At 40.7% G+C, this 17,686-nt stretch overlaps 1 protein-coding gene across 3 annotated transcripts; it reads right to left on the reverse strand.

Annotated features, from left to right (window-relative positions):
• Positions 1–3,991: 3,991 nt before the first annotated feature.
• LOC139160161 (acetylcholinesterase-like) lies at positions 3,992–14,933 on the reverse strand. Of its 3 annotated transcripts, none has more exons than XM_070737753.1 (4): positions 14,862–14,933; positions 10,153–11,665; positions 7,439–7,593; positions 3,992–4,529 (listed from the first exon to the last, which is right to left on the reverse strand). In XM_070737753.1, the coding sequence occupies exons 2-4, from the start codon at positions 11,637–11,639 to the stop codon at positions 4,495–4,497; spliced, it is 1,677 nt and encodes a 558-aa protein (XP_070593854.1). In that variant the 5' UTR covers positions 11,640–11,665; positions 14,862–14,933; the 3' UTR covers positions 3,992–4,494. The 3 variants fall into 3 exon arrangements, with proteins under 3 accessions (XP_070593854.1, XP_070593855.1, XP_070593856.1); XM_070737754.1 differs by lacking the exon at positions 3,992–4,529 and adding an exon at positions 6,257–6,650; XM_070737755.1 differs by lacking the exon at positions 3,992–4,529 and adding an exon at positions 6,257–6,654.
• Between the last annotated feature and the right edge of the window lie 2,753 nt (positions 14,934–17,686).

Below are 17,686 nucleotides of genomic sequence, written 5' to 3' on the forward strand. Positions count from 1 at the left end.
TCTGCGGGACCAAACTGGTCGCTGGGATTTGTGCGGCAGAAGGTGGTCCCGGAGATATTCTGGTCCGATACCATGAAGGGCTTTATAGATCATAACCAACACTTTGAATTGTGAACGGAAACTGATTGGCAACCAATGCAGACTGCGGAGTGTTGGTGTGACATGGGCATACTTAATATTGTTAAGAGGTGGAAGTATGGGAGGCTTTTCTCCTAAAGTCTACCACCATTTCTTTTTCTTTTCTTTTCTTTTTTGAGGTGTGTTCAGTTCCAGATTGTTCCAGTCGCACTACAAGGTTAGTTGTTCGACCTCCCCTCTGTATGTGGATTCATCATCGTCTCGAATGAGACTGATCACTCTTGTATCATCTTCAAAGTTCAACAGTTTAACAGATAGAGATATAGCTCCATGTGCCACCTGTGGTACCCGTGTCATAGGTTTGCCATCACTGTGCTAGGGCATGAAAGCTTATTATTGTATAATCTTCACTCTCTCTGTGTTTGCTGTGCTTCGGGCCTGTGCTGCCCCTTAGCGACTGTCTCAAAATTCCTGACAGTAAACAATTGTAAATAAAAACTAAATAAGGCATCAAGAGTGTAGGAGGTGAAAACTGCAGTACATTAGAAATTAAGGTCAATAATTACAGAGTAAGAACTTAAATATATTTCAATATATAGATATAGATTATACATTACTGACAAAATCAATGGTAACTGTTGGATCTTTGCTTGAATGAAGGACTGCATTCTTATGGTAAATAACTATTCTTTATTAACGAGGAGTAACGGTTACAGAACTAAAACAAAAGACAACAGGGCCGTGACTGGCAGCTATATATAAGCCGGGCTGCCAACCAATCACATTATAGTACTTTCCCGCCCAAGGAATATGGGGCGGGTACAAGGCCTAACTGTCCTCTGGACACAATAGTAACCAATGGTAACACTACCGAAAAAGAGTATAGAAGGAGGCTGTCGATGAGACAGCCAGTGTGGGGGGAGGGGACGTACTTTTGTCTTTTTCTTTATATAATTTGTGTGTTTGTGTTAAATATATGTAAATAAAAATTATTTTTTTAAAAAAGAAATTAATGTCAAATTGTGAGGAGACAGCCCTCTCTAAGCAGTTTACAGAACCAGCATGTTTTCCCCAACAATCTGGGTCCTCATTTTACCTCAGATGGATGGAAGGCCGAGTCAAGCTCCAGCCAGTGAGACTCAAACTGCCAAACTTCTAGCAGCCCGCAGTCAGCAGAATTAGTCTCAGTACTGCATTATAACCACTGCGCCGGTGGAGTGGGATGGGGGGTTGTATATTATCATTATTATTATTATTATTTATTAGATTTGTATGCTGCCCCTCTCCGCAGACTCGGGGCGGCTCACAGCAATCATAAGAACAATATATAGTAACAGATCTAATATTAAAATCTAAAATAACAATTTTACATTAAAAAGCCTAAAAAACCCAGTATATAAAAAACATACATACAAACATATCATACATAAAACTACATAGGCAAGGGAGAGATGTCTCAGTTCCCCCATGCCTGACGGCAGAGGTGGGTTTTAGGAAGTTTACGAAAGGCAAGGAGGGTGGGTGCAGTCCTAATCTCTGGGGAGAGCTGGTTCCAGATGGTCGGGGCCGCCACAGAGAAGGCTCTTCCCCTGGGTCCCGCCAGCCGACACTGTTTAGTCGACGGGACCTGGAGAAGGCCAACTCTGTGGGACCTAACCGGCTACTGGGATTCGTGAGATGTATGTGATATAGTGTGGTGTGATGTATAACGTGTGATGTGCATAGTGTGGGTATAGTGTGAGGTCTGTGTATGGTGTGTATGTGGTGCGGTGTGTTGTGTGTGTGTACTCTGTGTGTATGTTTGTGTGTGAATGAATGGTGTGAGATGTATGTGGTGAAGTGTGGTGTGATGTGATGTATGATGTGTGGGGTACATAGTGTGGTTATTGTGTGAGATGTGTGTAAGGTGTATATGGTGAGGTGTGCATGTGGTATGTGTGTGGTGTAGTGTGGTGGTTTCAGTAGATAGTTGCTAAGGAGGAAAAAAGAGTTGAAAAGCCCAACTTTTAATGCTATGCATTTCTGCTGGTTGGGCAACAGGTGGAGCTATTTTTCTAAACCAGGACATATGGGTTCCAGTAACTACTATGTGACATGGAAACTGTTTTTACAGCACAGGAGAAAAATAAACTCTGATTAAATGAATTGTGTCCCGATGTAAGCATCCTGGCTAAACTGGCTTCTCCATATCAGGATATATTAAAACAATTTTGATACCTAGAACACCAAACTTCCCGTTATTAAATTTAAGGAGCTCAACCCTTTGAAAATGTTATATGAGTCATTAGATTATAGCAAAATTTGCCAGAATTCCTGTTTCCTTTATTTGTTTTTCCATATTGCGTCAATTTCTTATGTTGTGAAAATAATTTATCCTGAGAAGTCAGACAGTATTTATTAAGAAGTTCTTTTTGAGGGAGGGGGATTAATTAAAAGCCTGCCTCAAATCAAGATATAATAAATTACTCCTCACAATTTATTATTTTAAAAGCAAAAGTGATGTGGGTTTTAGTGGTCTCCTTATTTGTCTTCCAAGATCCCACCAGTCAGTCCCTGAAGGGACAATGGATGCTTCTGGAAGGTTCTCTGGTGCAGCTTGCCATCATCGGCCCAGGCTTTAAAGAGAAATCTTGATTGAATCCTGAGAGAAGTGAACACACAACTATTATTCTGAAGCCACCATAACTGTAGCTAGGTTTTCAAATGGTGCCTTTGAGATAGGGATGCCATTTTCAAAGAGGTTCAACCTAAATGGCAGCTCTTCACAGTAGGCCCGTTCAAGACACAGGCAAAGCAGAGATTCCAGGATGCTCTTCTCTGTAGTAAGGTACAATAAGATAATTTTATTTAGCTTTGTTTATTATATGTATCTCACCTTTATTATTTTTACAAATATCCCAAGGTGGAGAATATACCACACACTCAGGAATGAAATTCAAACTTTTTCCCTACCGGTTCCGTGGGCATGGCTTGGTGGCTGTGATCGGGGAAGGATATTGCAAAATCCCCATTCCTTCCCCACTCTGGGGCCAGCCAGAAGTGGTATTTGCTGGTTCTACAAACTACTCAAAATTTCCACTACCAGTTCTCTGGAACCTGTCAGAACCTGTTGAATTCCACACCTGCCCACTCCTTCCAGACATTTGTACTGCCCCCACCCTCTTTGCCTTTCACATGTATAACTGATCTCAAGTTATTTCCTGCCCTTCTGTTACCAAGAGAGGACAATGGTCTTAGTTGGAAGAAATATTTGCATCTTGACATTCAGGGGTTCCTATGGGAATGTTCTGATAATATTTATCACAGGGCCACAAGAACACATTCCCAATGTTTCCTTTTTTATAAAAAAATAATAATATTTTTTATTAATTTTTTAAAATATAAGACAAAATAAAACAAATTACATTTAACATGTAAAGGAGCTACCATTGCTTCGCTAAGCATAGAGGTCTTTCTACTACAAAAAAGAATAGCTACTTATAATTAGATCAATACAGAAAGATAAAAATTGTTAATAACATATCTCTTGATATACTACTATGGTATAAAATCGACACAATTCGACATTTTCGTTATATCATTGTAGTTATAATAATCACAATTAATAAAACTAAAACTTACCCATTAAGTATCAGTATACTATGTATTCTACCTTGAAATTTTAACTTTTCTATAGTTTATTTTTATATCATTAATAATCTTTATTAGCGTTCCACCAATTATATACTTTCTCCCAGGTTTTATAAAACTCTTGTTTCCATTTGATTATTTAACCTTCTCGTCATCATATCTAATTCTGCACATTCCATAATTTTCTTAAAGACTTCTTCGTCTTTTGGAGTTTCCTTTTCTTTCCATTTCTGTGCAAATGTAATTCTTGCCACTGCTTATATATGAATTATTAAATAGCATATTTCTTTTTTATATTTAGTGTCAGTAATACCTAGTAAGAAAAATTCCGGGTTTTTCTTAATTTCCTTATTTGTCATTTCCTTTAACCATTTTTCTACCTTATTCCAATACATTCTCAATGTTTCCATTTGTCTATTAAATAGCCTCATTCATACGGAAACTGATTTCTCCAACAGGCTCAATTTCATTCCCATGGTTTCGGAGCACTGCATAATCCTCTCTGCAAGTTACTCATTCCTTCCTTCCTTATGCCCAAGATCTGTGTTTGTTTATGCTGAGATCTAGAGGTTTCTCCAGGTTCCTCTTCGACAAAGGCTATGGGCATCAGCTTGGAGAGCTTCCATTTCACACAGTGAAGCTGAGCCACAAAAGTGTTATTTAAAAATGGTTTGGAATGCCGATGTGAAACTACTATTTAGAAAGGAGTCTAGCCCCTTCTGAAATCATCCGACTGTACCCCAATTGAAGACTGTTACTACAACCAAGCTGCTTCCTGTCTTCTTTCTAGTCCGATGAAACAGAATCACCTTTGGGCTTGTCTGCAGAACAAGGAAAAATGAAATATCAAGATAAGGTCTATCAAGATAATGTGCATAAGCGCACCAGTGTGCCTACCTTCCCTGTCCAATTGTTCCCTCTTATCAGTACGCATCTTATGTATATAAACGATGTTATATCCATGAGGGTCGCCCAGAAAGTAATATAGTGGAACCCCGACATAAGAGCTGCTCGACTTAAGAGCTACTCGAGATAAGAGCTGGGAGAGGAGAGACATTTTTTTATTTTATTTTATTTATTACTTGGATTTGTATGCCGCCCCTCTCCGCGATAAGAGCCGAGAAGAGCCGGGCTGGCTTACTTTCCTTCCTTCCCGCGCTGATGCAGAGCCACTCGAACAAAGCGTCGCGCCCCTCTGATGCTTTCGGCGGCTTCCGAAGCGACGCTGGGCTCTTTTGCCGCCAAAAGCGTCAGGGGGGCGTGACGCTTTGTTCGAGTGGCTCTGCATCAGCGCGGGAAGGAAGGAAAGTAAGCCAGCCCGGCTCTTCTCGGCTCGTATCCCGGCACTTGGTGAGTGGAGAGGCGGTCGCCTCCCCTGCCGCCCCACTCTGGGGGTCCTTGGCTTCTGCTGGGGGTGGGGGGATCCGAACGCTGTTTTGAATTTCACATTCCGAGTGGCCCAAACGCCAAAGGCGAACTTCCGCACCTCAGGAGTTAGCTCGCAAACGGCGCGGCTGTTTTAAAACATCGCTGCCGGCCTGGGGGGGGAGAGGGAAAGGGGGGAGAGGGGGGAGAGAAAGAGAGAGGGAGAGAGAGAAAGAGAGAGGGAAAGGGGGGAGAGGGGGGAGAGAAAGAGAGAGGGATAGAAAGAGAGAGAGAGTGAGAGATGCTCAGTGAGCCTTTCTTTGAAGTTGCCTTTCTTTCTTTCTCTCTCTCTTTCTTTTTCTCTCTTGCTCTCTTGCTCTCTTGCTCTTTCATTCTTTTTTCTTTTTCTTTCTTTCTTTCTTTCTCTTTCTTTCTTTCTTTCTTTCTCTTGCTTTCTTTCTTTCTCTTGCTTTCTTTCTTTCTCTTGCTTTCTCTCCTTCCTTCCCTCCTTCCATTTCTTTCATTCTCCCTCTCTATTTTTATTTCTCTTTCATTTTCTTTCTTTCTCTCTTGCTTTCTTTCTTTCTTGCTCTTTTTCTTTCTCTCTTTTACCTTCCCTTCCTCTATTTCTTGCTTTCCTTTTCCTTCCTCCCTTCTTTCCTCCCTCTACAGGATTGGGTGGCAGTGAAGTTACTCTCCCCTTTCATAAGTTTCCTTGCTTCCTTCCTCTGTTCCTGTCCCTTCACCCTTTCTTTCTTCCTTCCTTTCTTCCTTCCTTTCTTTCTTTCCTTCCTTCCTTTCCTCCCTCCATTTCTTGCTTTCTTTTTCCTTCCTCCCTTCTTTCCTCCCTCTACAGGATTGGGTGGCAGTGAAGTTGAATAAATAACTACAGTTTAATGAATAAAAATAAAAGTTTGCCATGTTGATTGTTTTGGGTAAAAAGAGGAAGGGAAGGAAAGCTCTCAGCTTATCATCTTATTAATAAGTAAAGTTACATTTATTCTTGCAATGTCTTTTTGCATAATTTAGACTAACTTTGTGAGTTTTTTGAGGGCTGGAACCAATTAAAATTATTTACATTAATTCCTATGGGGAAAAGTCGTTCGAGATAAGAGCTGCTCGACTTAAGAGCGCAGGTCCGGAACGAATTAAACTCGTATCTCGAGGTACCACTGTATACCACTTTTTTCTTCAACAATTATTTATTGAACACAATGAAACTTAAACACAAGAAAGAATGATGTTTCATCTACACTCCCTATTTTTCCACGTAATCTCAGTCCCATGGCCTTCGTCCAGCGAGAAACAAGGTCGTGTATGCCCTGTCGGTACCACTCTTTGTTCTGGTCACTAAGCCATTTCTGCACTGTGCGAATCACCTCTTCGTCATCTTCAAAATATGCCTAGCGACTTACTGTACTTCTGTCGACTGCAGATTCTATATAAGCTGTACACAAATGTTTGTGAATGTTCCCAACAGTTTCTTTCTCCACAGTGAAAAATTCAATGACGACATGCTGCTTGTAACGTACATCACTTACAGATGCCATTTCAAAACACTGTTCCAGCTATGCTACCTGTCTGAAGAAACACAAACTTTACACACGCACTCCTGACAATTCAAATAATGTATATCTAAAGTTTCGCATTCATACCATTACTGTAGGCTGAGAAAAAAAAAGGGGTGCATTGCTTTCTGGGAGACCCTCGTATATAGATTACAAATACGTACTTGACAAATAAAATAAATACATAAATCTTATCATTAAAGAATCTGAATCTAGAAGTAGAATTCTGAGGATTCCATCATTCATGGCATAATATGTATTTATTAAATATATATATCAAAACATTATTGTTCATCACAGGGTCAACCAGATATTTAGACTGTATATGACACTTTTTATCCACCTATTCAGTCCTTCCCAAAAACCTGGGACGGACAGATATTTTTTGATGGTGTTAAAGGTATCATTGTAAGCTGTTCCATGCAAAGCTGTTTTTTGCAATTGACTGAGAGGGATTTTGTCAATGCTGATAGTGGTCAAGAGGTGGTCCAGATGTTTTGGGGTTTGTTATTGTTGTTGCTGTTGTTATCTTTATGTGAGCAACTAAGGCTTACTTAGAGGACATTACTAGAGACCCAACTCATGGGATGCCATGAAATATGTTTGCCCTGCAAAATTTATCATGAGCGTTTTCAAAATTGCCCAGTGCAAAATCAAATGAGTATTTTTCAGCAAAGGCTGGCAGTAAAATCAAAATTGCTTTATGAGTGAGATGGGTTATCACTATATTTGCTATATAAATGATTTTTCATCAATGATGACTCCCTTCCAAAGGCAGAACTAATAGCTGAACTTACCTGACTCTTCAGCCTTTGAAAAAAGGCTCTTTAAAAAACCACAGTGCTCTATCACCCTTTCCTTGAATGGCTCAATATGAAGAAGGAAGAAATTCTGCTCTGTGGCATTATAGACTGACCACTCATCCTTGGTGGCTGCTAACCCAGTGGGATTCCTGTGGAGGAAAAAAAAGACATTGATGGAAACTAATCAAGGAGAGAACCAACCTAAAAATAAGGAGAAATTTCCTGACAGTGAGACCAATCAATCAGTGGAACAGCTTGTCTTCAGAAACTGTATGTGCTTCATCGCTGGAGGTTTTAAGGAAGAGATTGGATAGAAACAGAATGGAATAGGCCAGGGGTGAAATTCTGCAAGTTCGAACAATTTCTATAGAACCGGTGGTGGCCATTTTGTTTTTTTCTTTTTCTTTTTTCTTTTTATTGGTTTTATAAACTATGAACACACACAAGACAAACAAGTGCTCTGCGATTGGTGCCCACCACCGGACAAATATTCACACCCCACCACCAAATTGGAGGTGTTTCTGATATATACCATTTTAACTCAAGGGCAAAATATCTCTTTACATATTATAAAGTGATTCTAATTTGTTCCTGGTTAGCTTGGTCTCGGATTCTACTAGCCATATATCGTCTTACCTTGTCCCATCTTCCCATCAGTTGTCACATCCTTCCAACCCAAGACTATAACCGCCTGAGCGCTTTCTATCGCTGCCTGTTTTATTTCTCTAAATTCTCCCATCGCATTGCTTTTAACTAATACTGCCATTTCCTTAATAATTATCCATCGTATATTTAACATCCTGTTAATATCCTCTTGCACTTTTTGCCAGAAGTTCTGTGCTACCGGACATTCCCAAAGTATGTGCATAAATACTCATTAATCTTGACACCCATGCCAACAAGTATTTTTAACATTCTGCTGGAAATATGCAAGTTGAACGGGTGTATAATACCACTTATGTAATATTTTCCTTCTCATTTCCCTAACCCTTGTATTCTTAATTTTCCTTATGTTCTTGACTATATTTTTCATCTCTTGCACATCTACTTGTATTTCACTCTGCCACCATTTAGTCAATCCTTGGGTCACATACCCATCTGACTGCACTAACATCTTATATATATTACTTGCTTGTGCCTTGGTACCCTCACTGTTTTCTCTTATTATTTTCTCTAACTCTATCTCCTCCCTAAATAGTGCTTCTTTATTCTCCCTTTCATTCAGATATTTACATATTGCATTTATTAGTAGCCATCTTCCCTTACCCAACCACCATTCTATATGATTTCTACTTGCCCTCCCATCCTTCTTGTACAACTGTTCTATCTTAGTTATCCCTCTTTCCTTCAATGGTGGTGGCCATTTTGCACAGTTTGGAGAACCGGTAAATCACGTCACTGACTGGCCCCTACCCTCCCTGGCCCTCCCACTCACTCCTTCTCTCCTCGGCCTCATACACACAGAGCAAACATGAGAAGGAGATAAGAAGCAGCCAGGTTGAAAGCTAGAAGACTTGGCTGAATTTTTCTGTCAGTTCTGTGGGTGAGACTTGGTGGGGTGCTGCCAGCCTACCTTACCGTGAGTTACATCAAATTGGCCACACCCACAGAGTCACATGACCCCCTACTAAGCCAGGCACACCAAGTCACGCCCACAGAACTGGTAGGGAAAAATTTGAATGTCACCCCCGGAATAGGATCTCCGGCTTCAGCAGGAAGTTGGACCAGAAGACTTCCAAGATCCCTTCCAACTCAGTTACTCTGATGTAGCTCTTTCCAAAGAGACTGGTTTTGACTTGAGAAACTACAGCCCAAGGGAATCCCCAAAAGGGAACTTTGAATGAGGGGTGAAATTTCTTGTGTCTCCTCCTTGGTGATCCAAACTTTGAAGTCGTAAGATCCCACCATCGTTGCCCCTTTTAAGTCATGAGAGAACACGCAGTGGGCTGGTCAGATTCATTTATTAGGAATCCACAGCTTGAAACAAAGAAAGCATTTTGTAGCAACATGTAACAACACGTGACTCGGGTTTTCCTTTTTTAAAGGGCTCAGGTTTTGGGAGGCGTGGCTTTGACAGCCGTTTGTACTTTCCCACGCGCGGCTTAACCAATTACTTTAAACTATCTGCAAAAAGGTAATTTGAATAATGATTGACACCCCCGTAACCATGGATACAGAACACAAAACCAGGCCAGCTCCTCGTAGACACTTGGATTTGCCAGTTACAATCCTCACGCCCTGCACACCCTCCATCTTGTGAGTTTTCCCTTTATTACTTACTCCTTTGCTTGTTCTCTTAATGGAAGAGCAATGCTCTGTTTCTTATCTCCCCTTTGCCTTCTTTATTCCACTTGGAGAAATAATGTACCATAGAATGTGTGTGATACCACTAAACTCATAAAAGAACAATTATACAAATCTAATAAATTATTATAATTATAAATAAGTGACATTGTTAACAATCCTTAAAGGTTTCAGGGCTGTTTCCAGTACAGATAGTCCTTGACTTACAACTATTCATTTCATGCCCATTCAAGGTTACAAAGCCACTGAAAAAAGTGACTTACTACTGGTCCTTGCACTTATGCAAAGGAATAGCATGCATTATTTTGTGGCCGTGTTACTTTAAATTTAAAGTGTGTTTGTGAATGGAAGGGATTTCTTTGGATTTTATATACAAATTTATAGAAATAAAGTGAACCACTTACCCAGTTCTGGCAAACTCCGCCCAGTAGTGCATCATCTTACGGCTCAGTCTGGCTTCAGCCTCTGTGTATGTTTGATTGACAGGCATCATTGATTCAAGGGTTCCAAAAACAAAAGGAACCTCATCACCATGTGATGCCCCAATCCATTCAGGCAAAACTGACCATGAAGGGCGATGTGTGAATAAATAGGGATATACAGGAGTCCCAGTTTTCCCAATATTTCCTGCAGCTTTCCTGACTGGGCATGTAAAGGTCCGATCTGTATAGAAATGGGACAGAGCGGAGCGGTATTGCGCTGGGCCGTGTTGTCCTTCACTGTATCTCAGTGCAATAGTCCGAATAAAATCTTCAGTTGCGTTGGGCACCAACAGCCCTATCCCTTTCAGAAGCTGATCCTGATTGATGAGATTGTCGGTGATGTTAGGAAAAATATAGGGGACGAATGTGGCCGCTTCATCAGAGGTTATACCTATGAGGACTGGTTTGACCTGAATTTGCCCCTCCTCCATGAGCTTTTCTGGGTCACCAAGCAAAAAGTCCCCATCTACGGCTGGCATGAAGGGAAAATTTGCAAGGACGCCACCTTTGAGGAACAGAGCTGTTTCATGCTGACTAAGTTCAGAAGCATTTTTTGTTTGCAGACAATGCACTATGCTGATATTATTGTCCTGGGAGCAACCTAGCAGATGAACAAATTCCAAAGCTAACCGTTTGGCTTCCTCAGGAGTCCTCCAAGCCCAGTAGGCATTGTCTGTTCCACTCTGCATCACCGCTTGGGCAAAAAGGTCCTGGCTTTTTGGTGCGAGAAGGTGGAAATTCACAGAACATCCTCCAGCACTGTGGCCAAAAATGGTCACCCGAGAAGGATCTCCCCCAAAGACACCTGCATTCTCTTTTATCCACTCCAGGGCCAGTTGTTGGTCCCATAAGCCTAGGTTCCCTGGAGCAGCTGGTGGCAAGTACAGAAAGCCCAGGGCTCCCAAGCGATAATTGATGGTGACCACAATGACGTCCTCAGCGGCAGCCAAATGTGCCCCATTATACATGTCCAGTGAAGACGCGCCTAATACAAATCCCCCTCCATGTATCCAGACCAAAAGTGGCACTGGTAAAGAAGGTTGTGGGTGTGGCACCCAGATGTTGAGGGAAAGGCAATCTTCTGATGGTGGTGTTTTAGGAGACCATGCTTCAGGGACACCCTGGAAAATAAATTGAGGACAGGAATTGCCAAAGCTGGTGGCTTCTAATGTTTGATTCCATGGCTGATGTGGGAGAGGTTTCTGGAAACGCAACTTCCCCAGGGGCGGCTCAGCATAAGGAATGCCTAGATAGGCTGTCACAGATCCATTGTCAGATAGGAACTGCTTGCCCTTAATAGGGCCACTGCTGGTTGTGACCACTGTGTCCTCATTAGAAGCAGAACCGGAGGCTAATGGAAAGAGGAGGAGGAGGCAGCAGAAGAGAGACGGCCATAGCAGAGAAGGCATTGCAACAGTAGGACGAGTCGGTGGACCTGGAAATAATTACAACCGATACGAAATTATTCCACTTACTATATAAGCCCATGTAGTGTCAATTCATCATTGATTTACTCTGATGGGGACCCCAATGGTGAGCAAGGAGTGACTTAGTCACCTTTGCCTTCTCCATGATGTGTCTCCAAGATTCCAGAAGAACCGCTTAGAACTCCTGGTTACCGATCCCTTTGCTCAGCGAATGGACAGTTTTGACACTGAATTGTTAGTAAATCTTCTCCGGGGTTCCCAATACAATGTTATTATATATTGTTTTCATTATGCCTATTATATTTAATGTTTTATTTTATTATTTATTAATTTCATTTATATGCCGCCCAACTCCCTAAGGACTCTGGGCGGCTTACAACATAAAGAAACAACATTTAAAAGGAACGATTTAAGAATAATTTAGAAAACCCTAATAAAACCATACATATCCCTCACTCCCACTCATGGATGGATCTTGATGGCGCCTCATTTGATCAACGGCCCCAGGCTTGGTGGAAAAGCCAGGTCTTTACACTTTTGGGTAAGGCCAGTAGGGTGGGGATGGTACGGATTTCTGGAGGCAGTTGTTTCTAGAGGGCTGGAGCTGCCACCGAGAAGGCCCTTCCCTGTGGCCCGACATTGTTTGGCTGATGGGACCCAGAGAAGGCCAACTCTCTGGGCCGTTATCGGTCGCTGGGAACTATGTGGTAGAAGGTATATCTTTCTAACATTCCAAAATCCCATTCTGGAATTTAGTGTAGCAATCCCTATCTTATGGATTATGGCTAAGATTTAACAGAAATAAATAACAATGTAAAATCACCCCCAATCAACAGTTTTACTTCTCCAGTCCTGCTTTAAATCATCCAAACTATCCAGTTGATTCTTTCTGTCACATTCACACACACACACACACACACACACATCTGTGAGTTGTGAAACTGAAGTCGTTCTGTTGTAAACATCCCCAAAACCCAGTTAGCCTTTCAGAAGGCCCTGAAGATGTGGTTTTCCCAGCAACTTTGGGGAGCCCAGTGTAAGTTTGTGTAATGGTTATATTATCTTTAGATTGATGTTTTTCTCCCCAAAGGTTGCTTTTATATATTTCATAAGCTTTTAATAGCTGTGACGTTGTTTAATTGTTGTTGGTTGTATACATCATGTTCGGTGAGAGGGGTGGGCATATAAATGTGATAAGTAAATTTTATTTTTATTTCTCACCTTTAAAAGGCCATCCATCTCCCAAAAAGTGACTGTGGCATACAACCACCAATAAAATTTATTTATTTGTTTGTTTGTTTGTTTGTTTGTTACTTACTTACTTACTTAGTTAGTTAGTTAGTTAGTTAGTTAGTTTAGTTAGTTAGTTAAGACAAGTGAAGATATAATAATATTAAAATCCATGATACTAATAAAATCAAAAATTTGAAAAAGAGTATATTAGAAATAATAATATTCAAATACATGCAACTTGTAAAACTGAAGAATATTAAGGACAGGGGACGGAAGGCACTCCCGTTACTGACCTCTTAGGAATTGGGAGAGGTCAACGGTGGATAGTCTAAGGGTAAAGTTTTGGGGGTTAGGAGATGATACTACAGAGTCTGGTAGTGAGTTCCATGCATCAACTACTCGGTTACTAAAGTCGTATCTCCTGCAGTCGAGTTTGGAGCGGTTTACTTTAAGTTTATATCTGTTGTGTGCTCGTGTGTTGTTGTGATTGAAGCTGAAGTAGTCATTGACAGGAAGGACGTTGAAGCATATGATTTTATGGACTATGCTTAGATCGTGTTTAAGGCGACGTAGTTCTAAGCTTTCTAAACCAAGGGTTGTAAGTCTAGTTTTATATGGTGTTCTGTTACGAGTGGAGGAGTGGAGGGCTCTTTAGTAAAGTATCTCTGGACACAACTTCAACAGTGGAGAAAGTAATTGAAAAACAGCTTTCTACTACTGTAGTCCCTTCACATGCGAATGCTAACCTTGATTTGTCCGAGATTCCCCTTTCCTGCCAGGGTTTGTCAACCACTGAAAAGGAATAAACTTTGGATATTTCCCTCTTAAATTTGCCCACAGTACAGGGAGTCCTCAACTTATGACCCATAAGTAATCCACAAATTTCCACTACTAAGCAAGGCAATTGTTAGATGAGTTCTGCCCCATTTTACGACCTTTCTTGCTACAGTTGTTAAGTGAATTGCTGCAGTTATTCTTAGTAAAATGATTGTTGAGTGAATCTGGCTTTCCCATTGACTTTGCTTGTCAGAAGGTTGCTAAAAGTGATCACGTGACCCTGGGACAATGTAATCGTCATAAATACATGCTTGGCATCCAAATTTTGATCATGTGACCATTGGGAGGCTGCAATTGTCGTAAGTATGAAGCAAAGGTCATAAATCACTTGTTTCAACTTCAAATGAATGTAAATTGAGGACGACCTGTATTACAGTCTTTCCTATAACTATATCCAGTTGTGAAAACTGGACACTTAAAAGGAAGACAGACAAAAGAAAATCTGACTCTTGCAAATTATGGGATTGGATACCGCTAATGCTCATATCTCAGAGGGCAAAAATAGCAACCCAGGAGACTTTAATCCCTGTCAATCTGAAACCTAGGATTAAGAAGGTAAGCCTGACCACTTTTGGTTACGTTGTGCAATAAAATTCCTTAGGAAAAAAACCCAGTTATACTAAGAATAGTTAGAAGCACTTATAAAGGGACAAGCAAAGAATACCAATAAGCAAGATACTGTTTAAAACTTAGAAGGGGAAAAAATGGAGAGTGCTAATCTATAAAGTCTATAAAGCAATGTTTCTCATTCTTAGCAATTTTTAAGATGTGTGGACTTTAAGTTCCAGAATTCTATGAGTGGAAGTCCACACATCTTAAAGTCGCCACTGTTCAGAAATAATGTTATAAAAAGCCAGGTAATTCAAGTTTTCTAATCACCATGGGATTTCTCTTCCCTGCTTCTCCTTTTCCACCCTTGTTCTCTGTGTCTCAATCTCTAGCAAGCATTTTCTATTATGGCTGAAGAAATTGTTGTCTCTTTATGTAGGTTTAGCCTGGAATAGAACTAACTAGCCTAAATAGAATTAACCACCCAGAAAAACAACAATACGAAATTCTAGTCCCTTTCCTAAGAATCATCTAATTCTCTGGGGAAAAAAGCCTGTTATTCAAAAATTCTGCAGACATACTCACTTGTCAGATTTAATGGGATTATTCGAAAGAAGAAAGAAGCTTCAGGGGTCACCAGGCTGTATCCTGCTCTCTCACACACACACAAAAGAAAAAGATCAGAAAAAGAACAACTTTATATATTGCAGGAAGGTGCATTGACCAACTGGTTTCTGTCCACAAAGGGGGAGGAAGCTACAAGTATTGGCAAAAGGCTCCAATATCAAAGACATGGAAAAAGAGAGAACTTTCTTCAAATGGGGTGAGAGAACTCTGGAGCAAAGGACAGTCACTATCTCTGGTTAGTAGCCTTGAAAAGAGCCATTACAACATCTGTCCATATTTGAAAGCAACTAAAGAACCTGAAAGCAAATAACAGATACCTGAGGTGACCTTAAATTGGATGACTCTAAAATTGTTGGACAGGCAGCATCACCACCAGATAGATTTGCAATTGGCTGACCAACGGCACTCAGCAGGTATCACGAACAATTTTGGGAAGTAAGTATATCTAGTGGTCAGCTTATTAAAAAGGATTAGAGGGGACATGATAGTGATTTTCCAGTACTTGAGGGGCTGTCACAAAAAAAGGGGGATTGGCTCATTCCCTGGGGCACCAGAGAGTAACAGAAGAAATAAAAGGTGGAAGCTTTTTGGAATGGAATGGAATGGAATGGAATGGAAGAGCGCAGAATGGAAGAGAACAGAGTAGAATAAACAGAGATGGAAAGGACCTTAGAGGTCTTCTAATCCAACCCCCTGTGTCAGCTCTGTAGCCAATAATTCCTCTGTAGAACTGTATTGTAACTCCTTGGGCAATTAGAGCTTCTTGAGTTGGCACAGAAAGAACATTCTTTGTTGTGCTTTTTTGATGAAGTTTTTGATGTTAAGTGTCCATTTTAGATCCTGAGACATGGTAGAACCTAGAAATTTGGAGGTCTCTACTCTTGATACTGTGTTGTTTGTTTGTTTGTTTGTTTGATTGTTGATTGATTGATTGATTTGATTTGTATGCCGCCCCTCTCCGTAGACTCGGGGTGGCCAATAACAATAACAAAACAATATGAACAAATCTAATATTTAAGTTAACTTTTTTTTTAAAAAAAAACCTTCTTTAAGAAACCAATCATACACACAGACATACTATGTATAAATTTTATAAGCCTAGGGGGAGAAAATATCTCAGTTCCCCCATGCCTGATGACAGAGGTGGGTTTTAAGGAGCTTACGAAAGACAAGGAGGGTGGGGGCAACTCTGATCTCTGCGAGGAGTTGGTTCAGAGGGTCGGGGCTGCCACAGAGAAGGCTCTTCCCCTGGGTCCCGCCAAACGGCATTGTTTAGTCGACGGGATCCGGAAAAGGCCAACTCTGCGGGACCAAACTGGTCGCTGGGATTTGTGCGGCAGAAGGTGGTCCCGGAGATATTCTGGTCCGATACCATGAAGGGCTTTATAGATCATAACCAACACTTTGAATTGTGAACGGAAACTGATTGGCAACCAATGCAGACTGCGGAGTGTTGGTGTGACATGGGCATACTTAATATTGTTAAGAGGTGGAAGTATGGGAGGCTTTTCTCCTAAAGTCTACCACCATTTCTTTTTCTTTTCTTTTCTTTTTTGAGGTGTGTTCAGTTCCAGATTGTTCCAGTCGCACTACAAGGTTAGTTGTTCGACCTCCCCTCTGTATGTGGATTCATCATCGTCTCGAATGAGACTGATCACTCTTGTATCATCTTCAAAGTTCAACAGTTTAACAGATAGAGATATAGCTCCATGTGCCACCTGTGGTACCCGTGTCATAGGTTTGCCATCACTGTGCTAGGGCATGAAAGCTTATTCTTGTATAATCTTCACTCTCTCTGTGTTTGCTGTGCTTCGGGCCTGTGCTGCCCCTTAGCGACTGTCTCAAAATTCCTGACAGTAAACAATTGTAAATAAAAACTAAATAAGGCATCAAGAGTGTAGGAGGTGAAAACTGCAGTACATTAGAAATTAAGGTCAATAATTACAGAGTAAGAACTTAAATATATTTCAATATATAGATATAGATTATACATTACTGACAAAATCAATGGTAACTGTTGGATCTTTGCTTGAATGAAGGACTGCATTCTTATGGTAAATAACTATTCTTTATTAACGAGGAATAACGGTTACAGAACTAAAACAAAAGACAACAGGGCCGTGACTGGCAGCTATATATAAGCCGGGCTGCCAACCAAACACATTATAGTACTTTCCCGCCCAAGGAATATGGGGCGGGTACAAGGCCTAACTGTCCTCTGGACACAATAGTAACCAATGGTAACACTACCGAAAAAGAGTATAGAAGGAGGCTGTCGATGAGACAGCCAGTGTGGGGGGAGGGGACGTACTTTTGTCTTTTTCTGTATATAATTTGTGTGTTTGTGTTAAATATATGTAAATAAAAATTATTTTTTTTAAAAAGAAATTAATGTCAAATTGTGAGGAGACAGCCCTCTCTAAGCAGTTTACAGAACCAGCATGTTTTCCCCAACAATCTGGGTCCTCATTTTACCTCAGATGGATGGAAGGCCGAGTCAAGCTCCAGCCAGTGAGACTCAAACTGCCAAACTTCTAGCAGCCCGCAGTCAGCAGAATTAGTCTCAGTACTGCATTATAACCACTGCGCCGGTGGAGTGGGATGGGGGGTTGTATATTATCATTATTATTATTATTATTATTTATTAGATTTGTATGCTGCCCCTCTCCGCAGACTCGGGGCGGCTCACAGCAATCATAAGAACAATATATAGTAACAGATCTAATATTAAAATCTAAAATAACAATTTTACATTAAAAAGCCTAAAAAACCCAGTATATAAA

Source organism: Erythrolamprus reginae, chromosome 2 (genome assembly GCF_031021105.1).
Source record: "Erythrolamprus reginae isolate rEryReg1 chromosome 2, rEryReg1.hap1, whole genome shotgun sequence".
NCBI lineage: Eukaryota > Metazoa > Chordata > Lepidosauria > Squamata > Dipsadidae > Erythrolamprus > Erythrolamprus reginae.